Source organism: Athene noctua, chromosome 3 (assembly GCF_965140245.1).
Source record: "Athene noctua chromosome 3, bAthNoc1.hap1.1, whole genome shotgun sequence".
NCBI classification, from domain to species: domain Eukaryota; kingdom Metazoa; phylum Chordata; class Aves; order Strigiformes; family Strigidae; genus Athene; species Athene noctua.
This window is the reverse complement of record NC_134039.1, coordinates 86,368,228-86,390,903: the sequence shown is the minus strand read 5'-3', so window position 1 is coordinate 86,390,903 and position 22,676 is coordinate 86,368,228. Positions and strand designations below refer to the sequence as shown.

The 22,676-nt window shown below is 45.8% G+C and overlaps 1 protein-coding gene across 1 annotated transcript in view; it reads right to left on the bottom strand.

Annotated features, from left to right (window-relative positions):
• Positions 1–232: 232 nt before the first annotated feature.
• EXOC4 (exocyst complex component 4) overlaps positions 233–22,676 on the bottom strand; it is a 424,237-nt gene continuing 401,793 nt past the window's right edge. Inside the window, exon 18 of the mRNA XM_074903542.1 lies at positions 233–1,695. Coding sequence (XP_074759643.1) covers positions 1,458–1,695 — 238 coding nt within the window. The 3' untranslated portion in view covers positions 233–1,457. The remainder of the gene's footprint in view (positions 1,696–22,676) is intronic.

Below are 22,676 nucleotides of genomic sequence, written 5' to 3'. Positions count from 1 at the left end.
GTTAATGGCCAATATTGGTGTAAGAAAAATTGTGTTCATGAATCAAATGAGAATTGAAACCAGAAGAAAATTCCTAACAACTAGAACTACTGGTTCTGCTTTTAACATGGAGGTTGAGAAGATTCTTGTCCAGTTGGCCCGTAGTAGCTGGAGATTGGGCTGAATGATTCAGAAGACCACTTCCACACTGATGTAACCTTGGAGGACACCATATGAATTTGGACCTGGAAGGGAATCTTTTAAATACCACAAAAATAACAGTTAAAAAAAAAAAAACAAAAAAAAACAGACAAAGCACCAGAGCCTTTGAGAAGTCTTTAAACACCCTTTAATTTTGCAGTTTCAAGACTGACACACAAGCAGTTACACAGCTCAGACAGAACCCATCTCAACATGTGATACTCAACTGGGTTGACAATTTACTTGGCAAATACAAGGGCAAGTAGGGAGGGATGGTATAAACTCCTCAGCCTCAGTGAATAAAGAACCTTTTACCAGGTGGCTTTACATGGTCAAGGCAGGGCAGAAATAGTGACCTCAGACTGCAGAGCTGGGATCTGCCCTCCTCCTGCCCTTGCTGATCATTAGTGCTGAGCTACATAAGCCTGTGTGTCCTTCCAGTACATCAAATGACAATTACAAAATATCTTTTGAGCTGGGGAGACTCAAAAGATATCAGGAAAAAAAAAAAGAATTAAGTTTTGCTATTTACCTTATATTGGCAATTTTCTTCTATATCCACCATCGTCCAGTGCAGCATGCGCTGTCGAAACTGATGCCATATGGCTCCGTGATAATGAAAAAGTAGAAGTGGAAACAAACAGTCCCATGTCACCTCCCACTACGAGAACTTGCTTATCACTATCTGAAGGAATAAGCAACTAGATCTTTTTGCAGTGGAAACAGCAGAAAACATAATTCATCCACAACTGTCATGGGGAATTTCACTGGCAGAGCTGAAACAGGCTCCGCCCAGCAATGCTCTGGGAATGGCTTCAAAACCACCAAGATCCCACACGTGACCAACAGGTCTGTGCTTGACTGCCACGGTGCTCTTTACTTTAGCGTGGTCTGAACTTCCATGGAAGACTCTGACCTGAGCCAGTGTGAAATCTCCTCTTTTCCCACCCCGCCAGAGATAGCAGCTTGCTTTACATCTCAAGGCAAAGCAGCAGCAACAGAATAAAGACCAATATCCCACCCAAATCTCCACCAGGATGCCTGTTCCCGCTGTGCGGTCACTCTTGGGAGAACACCTTAAGGACGCATTAAATGATTACACATCAAAACCCCCCAAAACAACCCCCGAACCAAGTTTCAAATGGCATTTCCCTTCTCACTAGTACAATGCCACCCAGAAGATAGCGCTTTTGCCTTTGATTATAACAGAAACACAGAGCCTTGGACCTGCAACCTGACAGCCCCTGCTGCTCGGTTAATGTGAGCGACACAGCAGATCACACGGTGGTGATTTTCTTGTCCTTGGTGGCCTGTTTGATAGCAGCCTGCTCACAAATGATCTCCTTCAACCGCTGCAACCTCATGTTCTGGGTGGTTTGGTCTCCCACGCCCGTCTGGCTCCGGTGCAGTAAATTCAGGGCATAGATGTATTCCAGCTCTGTGTACTTCACCCCTTGATCCACCACAAGGTTTAAGAGCTCGTCTGCTGTGTTGTAGAGCATCTCATAATACTGCCTGAAAAGGAAGCAAACAAAAAACCCACTCTGGTGAACAGCAATACCTGGTGCTCTAGACCTTTATTTCTGTAGAATACCATCGACTGTCACTTTATTCAGCAGTGCCATCAGCAGAGGGGGCTGCGTCAGGCGCTGTACAAAGAGAGCACAAATGTACTGAACATCAGGAGATGCCAAGTGGGCATGTACAGGAGAAGAAATCTCATAAATCTGCCCCCCACACTCTTCCATACTCAGGGAAAAGACTAACTATGGGGAACTGAGGGCTCCTCTTTCCTAGCAGTTGCCGTCAGCCAACAGCATCCAGCATACAGAATGCAGTGTATAGACACAGATGCATATAGATATATATACGAGGTGATGCACAGATGTATATCTAGTCACTCAGCCTGCAAGAACTGGAGTCTTCTGGAAAGAAAAGGTATCCCAGGGGTAGGGGAAGTGGAGTTTTGTGTCCCTAATGAACCCCCATTGCAGAGAGATGCTAATACGGAGCATGGGAAGAGCTCCAAGCCCAAAACTCCAGAGACCTCCAATGCTATTGAGACACACAGTTTGAGAGGAAGATCTTAAATAATGCAAAATAAAATTTGAGCCAGGAGCCGAGGCGCCTTTTTTAATAAGTAAAAGATCATCTGAAGACAAGGCATAATATAAAAGCTGCAGTGCAGGCTGGTTTAAATTAATGTAAAGTGGCATTAGTGAAAGAACAGATTTCCAAGGAAGGGAATTTAAACAAGTACTTACTGGAAGGGAAAATGTGTCACAGGCCAGGGAGGCAGTGAGGCAATTCTGACAGCTGCCAATCTAGCCACTGTAGAAAAAAATGGGCAGGGTCTAGGCATGGGACTGGATTATTTGCCCTGACTCCACAGCCCAAGTGGAAGAGGTAAAACTAGTGAGAGCTGCTGGGCTTCTTTGAGACTTTTTCTTTCCCTCCTTCCTCTGTGGCACAAACTGATTAAGCTTTGAAACCGGGAGAAGAGTGTCTGACTCTTGGAAAGCGCTGCCTAGAGATCATGCAGCAGAAGGGGAATCAGGCCTCTGGTGCCCTTTATCTAGCACTTTTGTGAATTCCTTTCCCATTCACAGAGCTGTGCTCTTGTCCCTCAGCTTCCTCATCTATACCATAGCGTAAGATCTGGTGTCAGGGGTCTAGATATCACCAAGGCAAAGAATCCTGTTCAGAGGGAGCTGTGAAAATACAAGGCTTTACAAAACTTCTTTAGGCAGAGGGGTTCCTGATCCTGGGCAGACCCTTCAAGGTCAGGGATAAGGGGAAGGTTCTCACATATGACTCCACTGCAGCAAGCTCCAGCAAGTGGTGAGGCTTGGCTGTGGGTTTAGGTCTGTTTGAGATTTCAAAACCAAAAAAAAAAAGCAGTGCATGGATGGAAAGTAACACTTTTTCTAGAGGAATTGGTTAACTTTATAGCTTGATTACAGATGTTATATGCCCTTGTTAAAAAACAAGGATCTGAAAAGCTCAAGGAAGAAGTGAAAAGATCCTGTCTGTCTGCATGCATCACACAGCGGCAAGGATTTGTTTCAGCCAAATACCCAGCACTTCTTGGCAAAAAGAGAAAAGCGAGGCAGAAACGGGCTGGAGCAGCTGAGGAGGAGGTCCCTGCATGACTCCTCCACGCTTCTGCAGGAGGATGAGGGCAGGCTGCACTCTAATCCTTAGGTCTTGGTGGAATAAATTATTTAAAACCCAAGAGCAGGGGCTCCAGGAAAAGTTATCACCTCCCTCCCTTTCTCTCCTCTTTGAATGCATTAAAATAGCAATCAGGGCAAAGCTGCATATTATATTTCTCTTGTTCTTTACTTTGCAGGCTCTCAGGTCTGGCTTAGCTGTGCCTTTGCAGAGAGCACCCAGACTGCAAATCACTGCAGCAATGGCTGCAAGCAGCTGTAGCAAAAACGCACTTATGGAGTATCTCAGGCCTCACCTGTGAGTGTGGTCAGGCTACTGGGCTTCAGAGCTTGGCATTTTTATCTCCTCTGTCTCCTTCAAGACACGGCCTGCTGCTGTGACCTGAGAATTGCTCCTGTGGTTGAAAGCCTGCGCCAACACTACTGTGGTCAGGGGCCAGCCGAGATCAGGTGGGAGGAAGGGCCCCTGGCTTGAGGACTCCAAAATCATCGACTCAGAGAACAAGGACTCACAGGATTTGGGTTGTGTGCTCAAAAGAAGGGAATGTGTGTGAGTGGGAGAGGATACACATAGAAGGCACAAGACACAAATAAAAAATAGCTTCTGGGCATGAATGATAAGCTGAAAAAGCAATCAAGCTGTTAGGCTCCACACACTTGAGATACGGGCTATGAAACTCCTGGAGCTGAGGGAGGACCAGTTCACCAGCATCACAGACTGCCTGAGAGGGCTTTGAGGGGGGCTCAGCTCCAAGGACACACTGTTCCTTCAAAAGCAGGGGGTAAACGGGGCAGAAAATTATCTCAGTGAGAGTTATTTCCTTTAGAAAAGGAAGGGAAATCATGCAAGCCACTTGAGAACAGGCTTGGTAACTCCAAATCCCTCTGACTTACTACGTAATAAAAGAGGATGTTTGTGCAGCTCGAAAGGCAGGTAAGCACGGGGGAGAGCTCACACATCCCTGTATCACCTGCTGTTTGAAGAAAGCATCTGGGGAATCCCTAGAAACTTGGGTAACGCCCAAATCAGCCAATGATTTCAGCTCCCATGTCCATGAAAAACCCAACAGCACAATTCGTGGTGCCCCAGAAGCTCCTGTGCCACCATGTGACCTGATAGGATTTACTGCTGCACTCCCCTCGACAGGCACAGCTCTTGTTCACTCAGACTGCGACGCTGGTCGTGCTGCACGAGGCCGCTCCTTGACACAGGGACTGAAAACATTTACGTGGCTCAAACAAGAAGCATTTTGCAAGGCTGACCCGGTCCCCAGCAGAGCCACAGCATGGAGTCTTAGCTTTCGATAAAACATCAATAGCAGAAGCCACAAAACTTTGGAAGCAGATTTCGGAGTCCTGGATTCAGGGAGAGGGAGACTAAACCAAATCTCACCTCCAATCACAGGAACAGATTTAGCAGTTTAATTGCTAACGATGCTAACACTGTAATCCCAGCACAGCAAAGCCCCAGCACTCTCCCGAGACACGTGGAAACTCCCTGAGAACCCCTGTATGGAAAAACCAGTCTTGGCTCAGGAGTACGTCACGGTAAGGCCTCTGTGTCCAACCCACCTCCTGCCACGCTGATGGCTAGTCTTTAAACCTCAGCTCCTCTTGCAGGTAGCCTCATAACAAACACAAAATAGCAGATCTCATGAGGTTCCAGAAGCAACAATGCAGTGGCAGGTGACAGAAGCACTGCTGAGGCTCAGTCAAATCCTCCTTGGTAACACTGGCACTACTGTAAACTCTGTCCCAGCCAGAAAAACACAGCTCGGTCTTCAGCTAAAGCAGTTCAAGGGACATCTAGCTCCAGGCAGGGACTGATAAAGCCCTGCGGGGCAGTGGTCTAAGGATGAGTTTTAATTTCAGCTCCCCTCTTTAGCTATAATTAGTCCTGTAATGTTTATGCTTGAACTTGGCATAATTCAATAGTTGTATCTGGGACCCTGCAGAAACTAAGATCCCAAATTTGAAGAGCAGCTACCTCCCCGTCAGCTCTAGAGTATCCTTCTGGTGTCTTGATGTGTGGCTCATTCACTGAGTGCACGGAAGCTGCTGTTGGTCTCAATATTTTAGATTTGGGTATTTATCAAGATGCTTCAATACACAGTCAGAAATCTAATAAGAGGTTAGCTTTGAGGGTTCTGGCAATATCTTGAGTACAGTTACACGCAAAATGTGTAGAAAAAACCCAGGTCTGCCAAGGTAAACACTTAGATTTAGGAAACACTGATCACCTTCACGTGCGCGGATGTGATATGAGATTTTTACTTTTGCCAGCTCTGGCTGGATTTTCAACAAAATGACAGAGAGGGTATCTCAGATGGGGCGATCTCTCTGAGAGATGGCAAGTCTTTGCTCCAAAGCACAGGCCGTCCCAAGGTGACTGAGCACCTTGAAAGAAGAAAAAGCAAGACCTAAAGTTGCCCCATCTGCAGCTGAGACCCATCACTGGGCAAGCTCAGCAATGCAAGCCCATCTTTACCCCGTGTCTTTACAGCTGCTTTCCTTTTGAGCCTGTCCCAAATCTTGGATTACTGAAGAATTTTGCACCTAATAAACACAAGGATTCATCTGTCACTCTTTTCAGGATCAGATTATTTTTTAATTAAAAATTTCCTCCAAAATAAAAAAGAGAGCAAGCGAGACAGTACGAGTGAGCGAAAGGTATGCATTTTTAATTGGGTGCAATTAAAAAACTGTCGCTTTGGCATGGCATTGCCTTCGGCCAAACCCTATTTGCATGAGTAATTATTCACTCCATTACGAAGTCTGCTCAACTTTGCCTCCCTTGTCTTTGAAAGTATTAATAAATATTGATCAGACACACTCCTGTTTGCCTTTGCCCAAGCAGCTCTGATGGACTCATCTTCTGATGTTATCAAATAATGAAATATGAAAGACTGAGTGGGATGAGCCTCTTGTTCTGTGATTTTTTATTTAGGCTCTTCATTTTACTTTCAGAAGTGTATTTGTCCTGCCATTATAAATGCTCTTTTGATTATCAAGAGGAGGTTGAGAAAAGCAAGTTAGTAAGGGATGGGGGAAATAAATGTACGACAGGTGAGGGGAAGCTCTATTCGGTGAAATGCTGGCAAACTGCTTTGTTTTTTTAAAGTTGAGATTTCAAACCAGAGAGAAGAATTAATATTTATCAAGGGCTGATTCCATCATCTGACAAAAAGGTTAATAAATAATAATAGAGGATTAGTGTACCTAACCAAAAAGCAAATTTAGCTTCCCAAGCCTTCAGTCAGCTTCTACGTGAGCACAGCTAAGCCCACGGAAGCTGATCTACCCTACACAGATCATCAGCCTGGGCAGTAAGACCCTCCCAGTGCTCAGCAGTGAGATACTCAGGGTACAAAGAGAACATCTGAACTTACTACTCACCCGAGTATGAAGTCAGGAATGTGGCTGATGGGAACAGAGTGACCTGGGTGACTCACCTCATCAGGGAAATCCTTCTGTTTGTATGCTTACTCGCAGGGTTATTATTTATTTGTATTATGCTGAAAAGCATAGATGGGACCTGTTGTGTTGATCTGATATGACAGATTTTATACACGTAAATGTGGTACAGGTTCTTACACAGTAACTCTCCTGATTTGCTGTGGAAATACCAACAACTGCTGTTTTACAAGGGGAAGGAAACATTAACCTGGCTCCAAGCCTTTAGCTTTATAAGATGGTAAATACTTGGCCAAACTCTCCACTTGTGTTCAGCTTCAGTGTTGACGGCCATTATTTTGGCGGAATGAGGAGTGAAAGACTCTATAAGGTGTCCAAAATCCTTACTATCCTGCTCATACGGGATGATGAACTAGTTTTGATGGGTTGTATGACAAAGATTTGTTTTTTTCAAAAAAATAAAATCCATCCTTACAATGCTCCTTCATGTGACTATCTCACGCCCCAGCAAGTCAAACCTAGACATCTGTAACCTGCTCTTCTGACTACTGACAATGGGACTGGGTTCAAACTGTCTGAGCTAACTCTTGAGTTCTTTGGGCATGTTTTTGAGGACAGACACATACCTTAGAGCAAATAATGCCTAATCTAAAGCCCAAATACAACTGCACTCTTTCTGATCTCTTTAGCAGACTGGAATTGGCCCAGGAATATCTACCATCATCTGAAGAACATCTTTGGAACATCTTTGTACTAAGAGAAGGTAAGGAAGGATAAGTATCACTGGTGGAAATGGTTCCCAGGTGAAAGAAAAAACCATCCCATGGGCAAACTTAAACTGAAGAAGCTAATTAACACACATGACAGTGTTTTGTTTTGTTTTGTTCTTTTTTTTTTTTTTAAATAGCAGTTTTAAAACTAAACATCAAGTTGCCAACAATGAACCCATTTTTCAAGGATGCATTTTGAGTATATATATATATATCAAAAAAGATGGTCTCTTGATCTCTATTCTTGGCAAAAGAATAAAAAAATAAAGAGGCTTTCTCATTTAGAAAAAAATCTCTGGAAAGGCAATCAGGATGAGACAAGCTCCTCTGAGGGCTATTAATACCATTCTCCATTTAAATGCTAATGTTAACCTATAACCCAAGGCCTGCGCACAAAAAAGTTTTTCAAAAGATGGCCAGGTGAATTCAAAATTAAATTCTGATTTCCCTGAGAATGACTTGATCTCTTCTTAAGAGAAGGACCTTCAGACGAACAGTGTGATGTTTCAGAATAAAGGATCTTACTTTAATTATTCCTTCATTATACAGCTCGGTGCCCACTCTGTGGTAGTGCAGGCAGAAAGGGATTCACAAGGCAAGAACTGAGACCCTGGGTGCTGACACACGCAAAGGGAACAAAAAATTCTGTACTTTATCTAATTCTTTTTTGGGGGATGAGGGAGTCACTTTCATAGCACCCAAAAATACCTTAGGTACTCTAATAAGAAAGTAAAAAAGGTTAAGTATGAAGCACTTACAGACTAAATCTAGACAAAATCCACAAGACAGAACAATGAGCATGCAAGAGGAAAAGAGCCCAAAGCTGCAGTTATAAAGTCACTGAATTCTGATACATGCAGATCTTGGTAGAACCATTTTATTTAAATATACGGAGGAGGTGAGTGAGTGCAAAAAAGGAAAATACAGCAAGAAATGAGGTAACTTCAGTTCATGTCATGCAGAAGAAATGGATTTTTAGGGCTGTCTTGACTTGAGAAGAGAAGCCCTTGAGAAGAGAAGGGGCTTTTCTGTCTATGGAACAGGAGACATTTGTGATGGGAAAGAGGCGAGGACGGAGTTGATGGTTACAGGGCACGGGAGATGGGGCAGGAGAGGTGAACTCTAGCATGCAGGAGTTTGCAAACAAAGCTCTGAAAACCTGAAATACCAAGCAAAGGAAAATCCACATAACCCAGCAATTACTGCAATTTCTACACCTCGTGAAGATGGCAATGATGTTTGCATACGTGCATCGGTGAGCAGCATTTTAAAGCAAGAGACTGCCAGTATGGATGCTGGTTTTAATTCCATCCGGGGAGCTTATGATAATGAAATAGAAACTAGTGATGGAAAGTATCTGCTACATCATATATCCACTCTCTAACCTGCTCATCTTAAACTGCATCATGTGAGTCCTCTATGCAGTTACAGCCCTAAAACACACTAGGGAGTATCATCACCCTCAGGACACGATTCTACAGGGGTATGTATATCCTGATCATCATTTCTTAAGAGTTCTTTCTTGAGTTTTAATTAACCTGGAACAGTTCTGGGGACAACAGTAATGCCCATTCTCTGCCTCCAGATGAACCCAAAGTGCTTTAGCAGTATTCACACAACTTCAGATGTTCACATCAGAGATTTTTTTGCTGTGTTTGTGAACCTCAGATCCTCTTACCAACTGTGCCAAGAAATGGATTCCTCTCTGGTCTGCCTGGGGTGAGATGAACTGTGGCCGAGAAGCACCTATTTGTCACCATGGACTGTAGAGGGAACATAAAATTAGCCCCAAAATGTCTGTGTGCCGCAATGATCTACATCTTCTGTAGGTGCCCCAGAGCCCGCCTCATTCACAGCCTCTCGGAAGCCCAGAGGCAGATGCCCCATCACCACACGCTGCAACACGCCGCAATGATCTACATCTTCTGTAGGTGCCCCAGAGCCCGCCTCATTCACAGCCTCTCGGAAGCCCAGAGGCAGATGCCCCATCACCACACGCTGCAACACGCGGCATCATTTGGGGCAGGAGGCTCTGAGCTGTGTGACTACAGGAGGAGAGCGTCGAGAATGTAAAAACCCCTTAAAAAGCTAAAATGTGCAAACACCCAAGATGCGAAACGGTTTGCGAAAGAAAACACGAGAGGAAGAAATGAAAGTGAATTAATCTGTGGTACCTCTCCAAGTCACAGCCCTTAATAATCAGAGATGTGATGTGAGGGTAGTATTAGCTTTTTTTTTTTTTTTTTTTTTTTTTTTTTTTTTTACAGCTAGAAGAACAGAGATAAAAATTAAGTCATTTGTCCAAGGTAGAAAATAATATCAGAGATGGGAAGCCCTCGCATCTTGACTGGCACCGTAACCGCTTCTGGGGCTGCAGTGCCCAGAACTCTGACTGGGGTTTGGGGCCAGGCCAGAAAAGTAGGTGTATTTATTCAAAAGGGTATAAGCACAGTCTTTTAATTAAATACAACCAAATTATAAAATCCAATTACTTTCTCTTTTAAAACTTAAACCACCCAGCGTAAGAAACACCGAACACAAATCAGCTCACCTATGCGTTGGCTTCTATACAGATTAAGCAGCTTTGTTTTAATGGCTGGTTTTGGAAAAAAAAAAACAAACAACACCTCAGCCAACACCTTTGGGTGCTACGTGCAGCTCTGTGTCACCAAAGCACTTGGTTTTCTCTCTACTGCAAACCTTTTTGCAAAACACAGATGATAAATCACCTGTAAAACGCGGAGCTAATTAGCAAAGGAAAAGGTAAGGTACGTGCAGAACATAACTACTCTTCCAAAATATCTCTCCTTCACTCTCATCCTTTTCGTCCTAATACCTGCTAAGCTCTACTTTATTGACTACTTATTAATATTTCCTTCTTAATTTCCTCTTCCCCTCCTCCCCTGATTTGTCACTTGTGACTCGGACAGTGTTGCCCTGCTGGGAACACGTGCCACGTGGGGATCTCTGTGCATCAGGGTGATGCTACGTGCACGTAGTGTTTCAAAACCATTCCCCAACCAACTCCAACCACCCTCGTGCTGTGCGGCGATACACAGTAATTACACGGCTTTTCAAAGAAAGGATAAATCCATTAAACCCCATTAAATAATTTTTCAAAAACAATGTCTGAGACACTCCTTGTAGCTCCATACTGGCTGATATAATGAAAGATGGAAATTCTCGCTCTCCAAATGGAACTTTATAGGGTATTAAATAAGCACCCTCAGCAGTTATCTAAATCTTTAATTAGTTCTATAATATACTGATGATATCAAGGCTAATTAAATTTATACAGATAAAGAGCAATGGAATTCTAACCAAGTGAGCTGGAAAGTACATATTAAATAGTAAATTTAATGGTTCAAGCAGATAAATGCAATTTCATACAAAAAAATTATATTCAATTTACATGTTGTATTAAAATTGATTTTGAGTGTGCAAATGATTGGAAAAAATCTTTTTAATAGATCAGTAAAAGTGCTAATCTGGCCTGTTTAAATATCAGTTATTAATGCCAGCATTTGCAAATAAGACACAGACATTTGCATTTTTACTGCATATAGTAAAAAGAAAAAATTATCTATACCATATGCCAGTTTATAAAGAGTATTAAGCAATTTTTCCCCTTGCCTCATGCATAAATGAGAGGAAACGTGGAAATGAATGTAGCCTGAAAGAAGAGAGTCAGCAGTTCGATGGAAACTACTGCAAAAATTGCTCCAGTCAGCAAAAAATAATACAATTTTAGCTACCCTTTGGGAGCAACAATTACTGTGGTAAAACCCCCCCAGCCTTATTTAGGATCAAGTGGCTTGGAACTGGATAAAAAAACCCCGACGCTGTAATCAGGGAGATGCTCAGTGGTGCAAATTTGCTGAATTTTAATAAAAATAGGGATGTTGGGTAGCTACTGATGGGTGAAGGACAGATCTGACGGGATCTCTGTGCTAACAGGCAGAACAGGCTGCAACATGGGAACTACGGTAGGAAAGGACAAGGTCCACCAAGTGAGAGTCTGCCTGTAGTATGTTGTGGTTGGGCCTTGGGGGCTTCAGAGGAGGTTTGAACCACACGCTGGAGTCAGGCAAACAGACCAAAATAGTTGAAAACACCAGCTGTTGTTTTCTTCTGGGCACCTCTGTTCACTGGGTTTCAATGCTGCAGTGGCTTCAGAAATAAGGGAATGGAAATTTTCTGTGGACACGCTAACACCAAATTTGGTTTGTTATTGTTTTTTTTTTTGTTGAACATGATGGTGTTTCTCATGGAGGAGCTCTTTATTGGATTCACTTGCCTCACGGCACTATTGTTTCTTCTCCTGGTAGCACCATCCAGCATCATTACTTTGCTCCAGAGCTTAGAAACCACTGAGACTGTGGAAGTGACCCACAGACACCTGCTTGCTCAATACTGGGCACAGACCTACCTGAAGCAGGAGGAAACCAAAATGGTGCAGCAGCCTCAAACCCCACCCACTGTCTCATCACCACCAGCTCCCACCACCACCAAGACCTCAAGGGGATTGATGGCCACGATCTCCTACCTATGAATGGAGGAGAAACAGGGAGAAGCCAATTCATCCTACAATAAAATAGTTACTTATATTGGGTTGAAGTGCCCCGAGGAGATTTTTTTATTATAAAGAAATCAGGAGCCAGGATGGATTCAATGCCAAATTTTTATATGGTGGCACATAGGGGACATCAAGTACTATGGGTCTCCTGGATGAAGGAGTCAATGCTTAAGAGCTTCAACACTCTTCTCCATTGGCCACTGGCCAGATGAACATTTCATGACACCTAATATGCCAGTTCTCAGTACTTCTCCTGATGCTCAGAAACCTTCAGATTTGCAGGCCAGAGGTATTTATGGCCAGCTGCTACTCATTTGCTCTTGCAGCAGTATTTTTTGGTTGAAATTGCTTTTCCCTCTCTATCGTACCTAGGGCAAAAGACGTATTTACAGAGGTAAGCCACTGCCTCTCTAAGGTATTGTAGTAGGCAAAGCAAGAAGGCCACTTTTAATTGCTCCTTTTGAAAAATACCGACCCAGAAAGAGCATTCACCTCAGCCAGAGCAAGCACCAACACTCCTGTGTGCAGTACAACTGTGGCCCCTTCTGGCCATTCTTGGCGAAATTTTAGCTCCAATGATCTCAACTTTTTGAGCCAACAGATCTGCACTACACGATGTTTTGCCAGACAGCATAAACCAGCATTTAAAATGAAAACATTATCAAGGCAACAGCAGTGCAGGATAAGACCCACAGCCATAGATGTGGTTTCTATCTCCATTCTCCACTGCATGGAAAAAACAGGTCTGTTAGTCTTACTGATGGAGGATCTTGGAGATGCATCCCTTCACTCACCACTCCTCACGTACAGGCTGCAAACCCCAGACAGACTCCACTGCAGTGCAACAGTGGCTCCTCGGAAACAAAGTTGGTCCTTATAGAGTGAGAAGAGAATCCCAGCACTGCTTCTAAACTGAGGGAGTAGTTCATAGCCATCAAAAGCAGAGAAATTCCTCTGAAGTGCTATTTTTATCTCCTTCCAGAAATGCATCTTCTAACTGTACAAAACCTCCAGACTATCTAAAGAACTTGGCTGTGAGAACTGAACCTGTAGTTTTTTCTATTAATTTGTGAACCTCCTCTTTTAATTCCCATTCGTACATCTCGAAGCACTTTAGGGACACCATGTACAGAACTTCTCTGTTTTCTCAGAAGGCTGCTTTGTGGTTGAGAAAATGAAGGTCTGCTGAGATCGAGGGGTCAGTGTGAAGTCCCTCGTGTGTGCAACGGGATGGCTACAACCCATTAACACCCACCCCCATGCTGATGCTCACTGAGTAACCTCCCAGGGCCTGCTTCTCCGCTGGTGTCCACCCTTGAACCCCTTCCAGGGACAAAAAGCACATTTTTCCTGACGGTTCTCAGAATCTGCACATTTGCATGCTACCAGTGAAGGAAGAATGAATTTCACACAGCACACCAAACAGTTAACAGATGGCAAAAAATTACAATCATTTACCAAGTTGCGTTGGGCTTAAGAAAACAACCTGGAATACGAAGGCACTGAATCTTATTAAAAAAGACATATTTTACATAGTGCTTCTTCATAATACAAGCTGTTCTTCATGAAAGCATAAAACTTGCTATTATTTGCACCTCTTTTCTTCTTCTCTTTGTTTTTGCACACATGACAACCTGGAATACATATCAGATCTATGACTTCTGTATGCACTTGAGAGACTGGCTTCAGCTTTAGATGTTAACGCACTTAGGTGATGTGAGATGTCATCTGAATTTTATATCTTTTCTATACTGTTTGATCTCAGATCTGGAATACAAATCGTAAAATACAAGGCAAGCTTTACAGCCTTCAATAAAATCCGAGTTAGAGATTACACACTGTGGACCATTTCCTGAAAGCAATACATATGTGACATCATATGTGTACATTCAAATGCAGTGGTCTGGGTGTAATTATTTTAATATCGTCCTGAAATACAAGAATCGAGGTTTTTGGCCTTTACCTGAGTGTATGGATTTCTCTTGGCTATGAAGCCCAGGTTCATTACAGGACAGATTTAATTGCTACATCAGAGTTTGTGTGTTGATATTCTACATCTGATGTGTGAAAGTTCAGGGACGCCAATCAGGCATGGTGCAGATGCCACTCTGCAAAATGTTCTCAGACAGTCTCCATCTGTCAGATATGGTAATACTTGCGCTCCATCAATAATTCACCTCCTTAAGTCCATGTTTCCTGCATTTGAGTCAGAATTTTTAATGTCAGCCTCACCAGAGGATCTACCTTGGATAGACAGGAATTGCCTGATCTGCATTCCCCATTCAGACTCTGTGCTTTTGTGCCCTGGAGCCAGTCGTCTTTTGCAGTTGAAAGAATCATCTCTCAGTTTACTCAGTTTTTCTACCGATTTAGCGGCAAAAACCACAGCTTTCCTTTTGGGACAGCATTTTCAACTCATTCAGGGATGGAAGTCAGAGGGTAATTGTGACAATCACACCTTAGGATCCAAAATCCAACTCAAATGGACCACAACTTTTCTGGGAAAGCTCGTGGTGGGTGAATACCCAAAGTAGGATGTAACTGCATGAGGTTCCAGAGGGAAGAAAGAGGAATGGGGGGAAAGAAGATGATGTGGAGTTGTTTCACCATGCGTCAGAAACTGCTGAATGGCAACGTGTCGCCATGAGAACCAACTGGCTCCATGGACCTTGCAAGAATTTGTTCAGATCTCAGAGCCAGGAGATGGGCTCATGGTGGTCTCCTCTCTGTGCGAGGCTGTGGGTCCTTTGGGTACCAACCAGTGGGCCCTTGCTCTAGAAGGCAGCGTGGAAATCCGCAGGAAATCAGCTGGAGGTGAGAATATTCCCTGGCACGAGGGCAAATTACCACCCTAATCATCAGTGTTTCAGCACCAGTGAGAAAGGAAGGTTCTAAGGTGCCCCAGTTAGCAAAGACCTTTTGCATCAGCCCCAGCTCTCACTACATGAAAAAGTGGACCAACAATATTTGAACTTTCTTTGGCCAACTCACAATACAGCAGGTGACACAGGAAAAGAAATCCTGATGACACCACGTGATAGCCAGGAGTTCTACAGATCCCACCGGCCAAGAGCGGCCCATCCCCTGGAATGACCTGCACACCCTCAGGCACCAGGTGGAAAGAAACTACTGGTTGCACAATGCAGCTGGTGGAAATCCTTTAGGGACACTGATAAGGACATGTGGCTTGGCAACAAAAGGGCTCACTATTAGCCTTGAGCTGGCCAAAAACGCCAAAGCAGATCGAAAGTGAATGAATTAAGGACCTTGCTGGTTAGAGAGTAATTAACTACAGAGGGAAATGGAAGCATGTATCTCAATCTGCCTAAACACAGGTGTCTAGTGCCACCATTTCAGCTGGAGTTTGTAACCCGTGTCACACCTGCCAGCCCTGCTCATGTACCTGTGCTATCCAAGGGTCTTTCAAATAGCACCATGTTTAGGGAAGTGAATCGTGTCCTCAGCAAGACCTCAGTAAATCTGGGAACAAAGCCCGCTCCAGGTAGGGTCAGAGAGCTACTCGAGCCAGCTTTTAAATAGTAGAAGTAGTTCAGCCACTTTGGCATGTCACTCTGCTTCTTGGAGATGGACTCATCCTGAGCGAAGGCCGTGCTGAGCTGGCGCCATGGGAGGTACAGGCAACCCAAGGCCCTTGAGCTGTGTTCAGTCCTGAAGCAGTTGTGCACGGCTGCCAAGCCTGGAGCACATGGCACAGTGAGCACGTGTGCTTGTGCCATGTGAAGAGTTTATGCTGGAACATGTTGGCACCAGCCGCTGGTATCCTGGGGTCTGTTCCTCCCTCCAGTAGAAGACAAGCACCCAGGGAGCTGCCATGCAACGCAACAATGGTTGCAGCAGGCCACACTATGGTCCATCAAAAGTCCATGTCCTGGCAGCCCACTGTGCTGCCTGTGGCCAACAGCACCTGCCAAAGAGGAGCAGGTCAGTGATGTTCCTCTAGATCACCCTTCCAGCTACTGGGGACTTGCTGAGCCAGAGGGGTGCCTCTGAGACACCCTGAGAAGTGCTCCTACCTCCACGAGTACGTGCTACAGGCCTTGGGGCTCCTGGTTGTGGAGAGATTTCCACACATGGGTTAAAGGAGCTGGAGAATTGGCCAGCTCTGCTGTACGGTTCCTGGCCTATACCTGCCCTGGACTCTAGATACCTTGCTCTGCCCTAATGCTACGTCATGGCTTGACCCTGTTGGTCCTCTCAGTTGTGCTATTTCTGTCCTTTGCTCGTTTTCCCTCTTCCCTCTAGCAGGATCTGGCCCGGAGCCATTGCTACCCCCTGCTCCTCTCTCCTGTCCTCAACTGTGACCCTGAAAGCACCGTTCCCAGAAGTGGCCGTGTCCTCACCTGTCCCCCCTGTGTCCTAGCACTGGTATTTACACCCCACCAGCCGTGCCTGCCTACTCACACACCCTCCGAGCGGAACATTTCTGATTCCTGGATGCCACTGCATCAGGAGGTTGAAATGCTCCTCCGCTCCCTGGCTCAATCTAATTAAGAGAGAGACCTCTGCAAAAGATACAATTTTAGTGCATAGAAAAGTGATGAGCCGTGACTCCTAAAAACACATCGCACAGCACCGATATCTGTTATTTCCTAGCAGATTACTGGGTATGAAGCATCACCGTTTCTAATGAGATCTGACTGACAGGGTAAACCAATCTGCTACTTAAGGACGTGCATGTGTCTTTCTATCTGTGGGGCTTGTGCTAGAAAGATGCAGCCTGCTGTGAAAAAGGCAGGACATTTTTCTAATTGCTTCCATTTGCAGGCTGGAGCTAGGCAACAGAGTTGCATTTCAAGCTGACAATCCAATATTTACCTTTATTTCAGCTGAAGACAAATGCCTGGGATAGTTGTTCTTCACATACTGATGGTTCCCCCTTTTTCTGCAATTTTTTTTTTTGGTGTCAGACCAACTTTCCTTCTTAAAAAAATCTGTCCTTCTTCTAAGAGCTCTGTTTGCTGTGCATTGAAGAAGAAGCTCCCACCAGGCTACCACACCTTCAGCACACAAACTTAAGGCAGGTAGAACCCAAAGCATGGGAGCAGAAACCCATTTCCAGGTCAAATGGGAGCTCCAAGCAGGTTATGTGAGAGCTCAGACAAGGAGTTTACATTCACATACACTCACAGGGGATGTTCCCGTGGGATGACTCTGGATGTTTGTTCAGGCCCAATCTGGAGTCTGGGGCAAAATTCTGACCTTGTTCGAACAGTGCCAATCCAGGCAGTCTAAGGCTGGATGACAGAGACATTTCAAACCAGAACTATCTCCATCAGGTTATTTAACCCTTTAGGAACTATAAGCTGTAATTGCAAATTACAGACATCCCCATCTGGTTGGCAAATTAAACAGCATTTAAATGTCCACCCCCTCTGATCCTTTCCGCCTTCCCTTGGCAAAACTTCCTCCTAACACCAGGAGCTTACAGGTGAGCACGGAGGACCTTGCTTCAAAGAGAGCAAACGATCCACCGAAGCCCCTGCCATACCAGTGTGCTGGGAAGTGCCACTCCTTGCCACTGCAAAGGATAAAAAACCCCTTAAAAGCAAACCCAACTGAGTTCCTACTTCTTCCTCACTTCTCCCAGGACAGCGATCACTTGCAAAAAACATCAGTGATAGCAAAAAATAATTAAAGATTGAATTGCAATTTAAATACATTAAGAAATCAAGCTAGAGATGTCACTGCACATCCAGGGCTACAAAAACAAACCCATGGCCTCCTGTGAGGGTGGGGAGAACCTTGAACACTGCTCTCAGTCGCCTGGGTTGGAAAAGCCCTTGCAGCTCCTCCAGCCCCAGCATGACCCTCCCCCTGAGCGTTCCCAACTCCCCCAGATCCCTCAGCGCTGGCTCAGCCCGACTCTTCAACCCCTCCAGGGATCCCGGGGACTCCCCCCTGCCCTGGGCAGCCCATTCCAACGCCCAACAGCCCCTTCTGCACAGAAATCCTTCCTCAGAGCCAGCCTGACCCTGCCCTGGGCAGCTTGAGGCCATTCCCTCGGGGCCTGGCGCTGGGGCCTTGGCTCCAGAGACTCATCCCCCCTCTCTGCCCCCTCCTGGCAGGGAGTTGCAGAGGGCCAGGAGGTCTCCCCTCAGCCTCCTCTTCTCCAGACTGAACCCCCCCAGTTCCCTCAGCTGCAAGCTCTTCCTGGTACACAGCCCTGGGATAAAAGGTCCTTCTCCATCCCTCCTCCAGACTCCAACACAGAAACCTCTGCCACCACCTCTCCTGATCTTTGCTGGCCCACAGAATTCCTGGAGGGAGAACTGCAGGCAAAGCTTTACATGCCGACCCCTCCTTTTTAGCCATCTGCTTGTTTGCTGAATTAGAACCCAGCATGCGTTTGCTCTGCGGGAGAGCCGAGCTGCTCCACCGGCTGTGTGCACAGAGGTGACAGCCGCACTGACTGACAGACAGCCATCCACCACCGCCACCGCGAGAGTCAGGAGGCAGCAAATTTCACCGGGAGATACCAGCGAGATCTGCTGCAGCGCTGCGGGAACAGAGAAAGCTGTGACCCTTAACAGGGGATGGATGAGGACGTTGCTTTCCATTTTGGCACTATTCTGCCTGTTCAAAATCAACTTTTGCCCCTTGGAATCATGAAGCACAGAATGTTCTTTCCTTTTCTGGATCCCTCTCAGGTCCCTTAGTAGAGCTGGGGTCTGTCATGACATTCAGGATCCATTTCAAGGTTGTAAGCTTTAGTAAGGTCTCTACTACCAACCATTTACCTTCCATGTTTTTGTAGCCAGCCCTGCCTTCATACCCCAGCTGCTGTGTCTCCAGCCAGCACCACGTAGGTCTTTCAGATTTCAACCCACCATGCCCAGCAGTGCCCAATACAATAAATACAATGCCTGTTGCAGGAGTGATGCTGTAAAAGGCAGGTTTTCACTCCACCTTTAGAGTCTGCTCAGATCATCATTTCCATCCCTGCACGCTGTTGCCTCAGTCTCTCCAGTGCAGTCATGGTTACAGCCCAATGCCTTGTGTCCTGCTTGATGTGACTTCCACAGGATGAAGCTGTCAAGTGCAGGGGACCAAGCGCAGGCAGGAGAAGGTCCTTGGACTTGACTGAGAGAAGATAATTGCTAAAATGTTCCTATGACAGTTTTAAAGCCAGCAAACAAATAAAGCTGCTCTCCAAGCACACAAAAGCCTGCCTAGCCCTTTCGTGGCTAAAGTCAGTGGTGTATCACATATGTTTTATGTTTCACATGGACCTGGAGATGGGCTTTCACATTCATCTTCGTATTTCTATGATATGAGAAAGCCTGTATTATAGAGTCACAGAATCATCTCGTTGAAAAAGACTTGCAGCTCCTCCAGTCCAAGCATGACCCTCCCCCTGAGCGTTCCCAACTCCCCCAGATCCCTCAGCGCTGGCTCAGCCCGACTCTTCAACCCCTCCAGGGATCCCGGGGACTCCCCCCTGCCCTGGGCAGCCCATTCCAAGGCCCAACAGCCCCTTCTGCACAGAAATCCTTCCTCAGAGCCAGCCTGACCCTGCCCTGGGCAGCTTGAGGCCATTCCCTCGGGGCCTGGCGCTGGGGCCTTGGCTCCAGAGACTCATCCCCCCTCTCTGCCCCCTCCTGGCAGGGAGCTGCAGAGGGCCAGGAGGTCTCCCCTCAGCCTCCTCTTCTCCAGACTGAACCCCCCCAGTTCCCCCAGCCGCTCCCCAGCAGACCTGTGCTCCAGACCCTGCCCCAGCTCCGTTGCCCTTCTCTGGCCACGCTCGAGTCATTCAATGGCCTTTTTGGGGTGAGGGGCCCAAAACTGACCCCCCTCAGCGAGGGGCGGCCTCCCCAGTGCCCAGCACAGGGCTCAGATCCCTTCCCTGTCCCTGCTGGCCACGCCAGTGCTGACACAAGCCAGGATGCCATTGCCCTCCTTGGCCCCTTGGGCACACTCTGGCTCATTCTCAAGCCCCCCAGTCCCTCTCTGACCGGCAGCTCTCCAGCCACTCCTCCCCAAGCAACATACACAGTTTCTGGACCATGGCGTGTCTCTGTTTTTTGTCTCCTGAGCCAGACTGAGACCTGGTCTGCAGACTGTGCGGCCTGGGGAGTTGGTGGGAAACCCTTGTGGCTTCTTTCCAGCCCATGTATTTGATGTTTCATGAAAAAAACAAAGTGCAGGAAGAGACTGAAGCCACTCCCTGGGTGCGATGGACACCCAAGGCTGGAAACCTGGGAGAACTCCCTGGCTCACCCACTGAGACATAGACAACGTGTCCTATGCTGGTTTATTAGGGGGCCACGACCACGGGGTGAGCACACATCACACCATTGCTGATAGTGGGCAACTTGGCTTTGCTCCGTATTTTTGCTACGATCACCCCCATACTAAATCCTGTATAGTCAAATAAAGCAAATGTTGACGAGTACTCTGTGATTTGGAAGAACCACCACCAAGACGATAGTGAATACCAGGACTCACACCCACAGGACGTGCTTTCAAAACCTGGTCTGCAAAGAAAACCAACATCCACGTCACGTACCACAGACCTGGATAAACAAACCGATCCAATTCCAGCTGCACAGCCAGAGTTTCCTGAACTTAGACCTAATATTAAAGCAACTACAGTTCTGGAAGTAACTGGTCAGTGGCTAAGTATCGTCACGGGTGCCAAAGTCACTAAAGGTAGAAATTAAGAAGAAAAACTTCTAACAAGAAAAATCCCTTCACTTTAATTACCATTAGCAATGCAGCATGACAGAGAGAGATAAACACACAGGCACCTACACAAATAAGGAGCTTGGGAACACAAAGTAATTACTTTGATTTTTTTTTTTCTCTACCGACATTCAAAACTTATTAGTCTCAAGAAAGCACATATCAGCAAAAGACTGTCACCTCAGGGATAAATGAGGAATTTGTTTGTAATTCATTTCCAGGAGAATATATCCTGTAGTTGTTAATGCAGAGTAGGAACGTGCTCTGGCCAAGTCTAACAGCCAAAAACACTTCTTAAAAATGTTTATTCACATCTTCCTAAGCTTGCGTCCCTGGAAACGTGAACGCAGCTTCCGCTGGCTGAGAAGTTCACCTCCATTGATTGTTTCCCTAATACACCAAGAACCAAGCAAAGAAAGTCAATGAAGCCTCTCAGTTTTTCAGTCCATTTCCAGTTTAGGAAAATTGAATTAATCTCTTTACTCAGAGCAACATCCACACTCAGGCAATGAAAATCATTACAGAGGCCACTAAAACCTATATCTTTAAAGGTTACAGTGCGAAGATTAAAAGCGCCTCTGGGAGAAACTGAAATGGCCGATCAAAATAAAACTGTCGAGTCAACAGTGGAAAGCCCAGGCAGGACTGGTGCAGTCCAGTACCGACTGATATTTTAAGATGTTTCCTCTGCTAAATGGAGTGATACCGATGAAGAGTGGATGCGACGGGATTTCACGCATCGCAGCGTGTTGGGACATTAAGGGATGTACGAATTGCCAAATGAATTCAGCCCCCTTATCTAGTTAATACGGGGCTGCTACTGGGTGTAAAAACCTATCGAGGGATCTTACGGATTGATCTGCCCACCTGCAAAGTCACCTCCTGACCCCAGACAGCCGTGGAGGGGCTCATCTTGCCTAGCAATAGAGGTCTGCCGTGGATAATTCCACCTGAGCAGGTCACCTCTGCTCCCTGATCCTCCTGAGAAAGCAACAGGCACTCCTAGGAGGCCCTTCATCTCATTTCAAAGAAAATTTAAACCAATTCAGAAAAATCGCACTCTAATCATGCTCACTTCTCGCTCCTTGCTGTAAAGGGAACCAAGGGCAACCAGCTCCGATGGAGACGTGACTGTGGCAGACCTCTACTTATAGAGCAAGTATTCACCGGTTCAACGGGTCAATGCATATATCTGAAAGTTAAACTTGGGCTTAAATGCTTTGTTGGACTTGGGTGTGTGTTCTTTGGGCTGCCACGGCCCATGTGTCTGCAAAATGCCTGGTCTCTGTTTTAATTACAAAGGCAGCAAAATCCCCTCCTTCAGGAATTTATAATCCATGCAGTCACCAAAGGAAGGGGAGTGACATGCTGTCATTACCCGGTGGTTCAGCCACTTTCTTTCCATCTTCATGTGCTCAAGTGCTCTCATTACGTGAAAATTACTTAAGGACAAACATGAGAAATGTCATCCCCCAAGAGTCAGGCTCTTTGCTTCCGAACATCTGGTGTATCACCATTAGGGTATTTTGGAGTTTTTTCCTAATGCGGAGTATCAGCAGCAGGGAAGGCATTTCCCAGCCACATGCAATGAATAAGAAATCTGCTACTCAGTAAACATGAGAACAAAAGTTGTCCATCCTTAGGCTGGAGTGAGGCCAAGTGGCCCAAAGATGGTGCAGGAAGAGCAGTGACTTCTGCACAAGGATGAGTTTGCTCCTCCGGCCTCCCCTTTGCTCCTATCTCGAGCAATTCCTTTCTTTGCCCCTGATGTCTTACCCTAATTTAAGATAAAGTTTCATTTTCGGAAACATTATCATTTCAGAGCTTTACAGCTCATTTCCTTGTTTGTTCCCTCTCCTT